This window comes from Chrysochloris asiatica, unplaced genomic scaffold, assembly GCF_000296735.1.
Source record: "Chrysochloris asiatica unplaced genomic scaffold, ChrAsi1.0 scaffold00160, whole genome shotgun sequence".
Classification (NCBI taxonomy): domain Eukaryota; kingdom Metazoa; phylum Chordata; class Mammalia; order Afrosoricida; family Chrysochloridae; genus Chrysochloris; species Chrysochloris asiatica.
Window position 1 is genome coordinate 2,270,744 of NW_006408678.1, and position 3,351 is coordinate 2,274,094.

At 41.2% G+C, this 3,351-nt stretch overlaps 1 protein-coding gene across 1 annotated transcript in view; it reads right to left on the reverse strand.

Annotated features, from left to right (window-relative positions):
• The window catches only part of STAB2 (stabilin 2), a 241,210-nt gene that overhangs the window by 42,485 nt on the left and 195,374 nt on the right, over positions 1-3,351 (reverse strand). The window contains 1 exon segment of the mRNA XM_006871122.1: positions 891-1,024. Within this exon segment, the coding sequence (XP_006871184.1) occupies positions 891-1,024 (134 nt within the window).

Here is a 3,351-nt window from a genome sequence, read left to right on the forward strand (position 1 = left end):
GGGTGATGGGGAAGGCAGTTAAAAAGAAAAGGAAGGAAAAGAGAAGAAGAGGGGAAAAAAAGGAAAATGCTTTCTCTTTTTGTTCCTCACCTCCACATATTGGAAAGGAAAATATATATATATATATAATATGTGTGTGTGTGTTTTCTCTCATTAAAAAAGAGCTTATACATTATTTTCACTCAAAACATATGGGCCAGGTTGCTATGGCAGCACCTTCTGTGTTGTTATGATATATTGAATACAGGGCAGTCTAACCTCTTATTCCATCTTAATATTTATCTTTTCTAATAACAGCCCCTATAATGGTGGATGCAGAAATGTTTTTGAAGACTGCCTTGTATAATAAAGTAAAAAAAGAACTTTGAAAACAACACAAACAAAAAACTCCCCTTAAGGATCAGTTCTACTGTGTTGCATGAGGTCACTATGAGTTGGAATTGACTTGAATGGTGTCCAATAACAACAACTTCCCAGATATAGCATGGGCAATAATGTCAACAAAGTGCCCAGTATGGTGCTTGACACACAGTGAAAACCAAACCAACAAAGCCAACCAGTTGGCGTCAAGTGTATTTGAACTCACGGTGACCTCATGTGTGTCAGAGTAGAATTGTGCCATAAGGTTTTCCTGGCAGTGATCTTTTGAAAGCAGATTTACAGACTTTTCTTCTGAAGCACCTCTGGATGGTTAGAACTGCCAACCTTTTGGTTAGGAGCTGACTGTTTAACTGTTAGCACCACCAGGTACCTCTGACACATAGCAGCCACCCAATAGGTGGACTTGATGAGTCGTTAGTATCACTCAGGAGTTCCTGAAGAAGGAAGAGTCTCTTCCTCTGGAGACCCCTGCAAACCCTGCCCCCAGATGCTAGCTGCATGGTGCCTACCTTCTGGGCATAGGAGAGCTGGTTGTAGGTTGCCATGGTTGCAGCTTCATTGATACAGGCCTCTTTGGCTTTGTCAAAGGTCAGCTTGTACTGGCCGAGTGGGGAGCGTAAGTGGAACACGCCCACGGAGGTATCTAGAAGGGGAAGGAGAGGCGCAGCAGGTCAGTGGGCCAGGCTGGTAGAACTTATAGCAGCCGCAGCGTAGCAAAGGCTCTTGGAAGAACGTTCAAAGCAGGTCAGCTGATCTAGGGTGCCTTAGGAGCACTTCTTCTTGGAGATAAATTGAAGCACATCATTTAAAATAGGTCTTTCTTTTCTAATTATATAAAAAGCATATGTTTGTTGTAGAAATCTGGGCAGTACAAAGAAGTAAAAAAGAAAAATTACCTATAATCCTCTTGTCCAGAAATAAACATTATTCCATGGTTGATATTTTGGTGTACTTTCAGATTTTTTAGTTATTGTAATTTTAATTTTGGTATAATTTCATTTTCTTCTATGCATTTATATGATATAAACAAAAACCAACCCTGTTGTCATCGAGACGATCCCCACTCACAACGACCTTATAGGACAGAACAGAACTGTTCCATGAGGTTTCTGAGGCTGTACATTTCTACAGGGCACACTGTCTCATCTTGATTCTGTGGAGCGGCTAGTGTGTGTGATCCAACCTGTGGTTAACAGCCCAGTGCACTAACAAGACTCATTTTACATGATTGAGGCCTGGTGTGGTGCTATAGGGTAAGCACTAGTTTGCTAGCTGTAAGATTGGTGGTTCAAACCCACTAGCTGCTCCTTGGAAACCTGATACAGTGTCATTAAGAGTTGGAACTGACTCAACGGCACTTAACAATAACAAGATATCTGTAGTCCATCTGTATTATGCTCTTGATATCATGCCCCTGCTCTTCTGGTCATTAGTGTCCAATGCATTCAGTCTGTTCTTGAGATGACCTCTAAACCCAGTTGGGATATATTCAAGGTCATAGTGTGGCTCTGGAGGACTTGTTTTCATTTTCTTCGACTTCAGCCTGAAATTGTGTATGAGTAATTGATGTCTGTCCCACAGTCAGCCCCTGGCCTTCTTTTGACTCATGATACGGAGTTTTCCCACCATCTCTTTCCACAGATGTAGTCAATCTGATTTCTGTGTATTCCATCTGGCGAGGTCCATGTGTATAGTCACCTTTTATGTTGTTTAAAAAAGGTATTTGCAATGAAGTAGTTGCTGGTCTACCATGTGATCACCAGCATCATTTTTATTACCAAGATCATATTTCCCAACTACTGACCCTTCCTTGTTTTCAGTCTTCACCAATAATTATCAATGCATTTAGATTGCATATTTGATCAATTTGAAGCTGAAGTTATCATCACCGACTTTAGTGGTTGGCTTAAAAATATGAATAATAGTGGTATTAACTGGTCTTCTTATAGGTATATGGATATTTTCCTGCTACAGACAGCATTATATTTCAAGATACATCTTGAATGTTCTTTTTGCCAATGAAAGTGATGCCATTTCGCCTCAATTTGATGTTCTCAGCATAGTATATCATATGATTGTCAGATTCAAAATGGCTAATATTGGTCTTCATGCATTTCTTTTCATTTCCTATTTTCCTAAATTCATACTTCATACATTCTGTAGTCTGATAATTAATGGATATTTCCCGCAGCTTCACCTTATTTTGAGTTGTGTCCCATCAACCAATGGAAGTCCCATTCACGTTATTAAGGCCAACTCTACAGCTTTTCCCCACCCAGTCACAGTTTGAGTGTTTTCCAACTGAAGGGATCATCTTCTAGTTCTGTATGTGACAATAATATTCTGTGATTCATCAGGTTTTTAGTAGCTAACCATTTAGAAACAGTCTGCCTCTCTTCCTTCCTAGTCTGTCTTAGTCTGTCAGCTCTGCTGAAACCTGCCCACCACGGGTGACCCTTACTGTTGTCGTTGTTAAGTGCCATCAAGTGAGTTCCAACTCATAGTGACCCTGTATATGGTTTCTGAGACATGGCTGGTGGGTTAGAACGACTGACTTTGCAGTTAGCAGTTCAGAACTTATCCTACAGCACCATACAGGACTCCATGGGTGACCCTGCTGATATTTAAAATACGGGTGGCAAAGCTTCCAGCATCATAGCAACATGCAAGCCACCACAGTGTGAAAAACTGACAGACAAGTGGTTGCAGCCCCAAGTGGTGGTGGTGGTGGTGTTTATGGGTTGTGGAGTCCGTTTCGACTCATAACAACATTGTGTAGGGTTTCTGAGGCTATAAAATTTTACAGGAGCAGAAATGACTGGTAGGTTTGAATTGCTGACCTTGAGGTTAGCAGCCTGACTTGTTTTTGTTGTTGTTGTTAGGTGCCATCAAGTTGGTACTCACAGTGACCCTATGCACAATAGAACAAAACACTGCTCAGTCCTGGGCCAACCACACAATTGTTGCCAC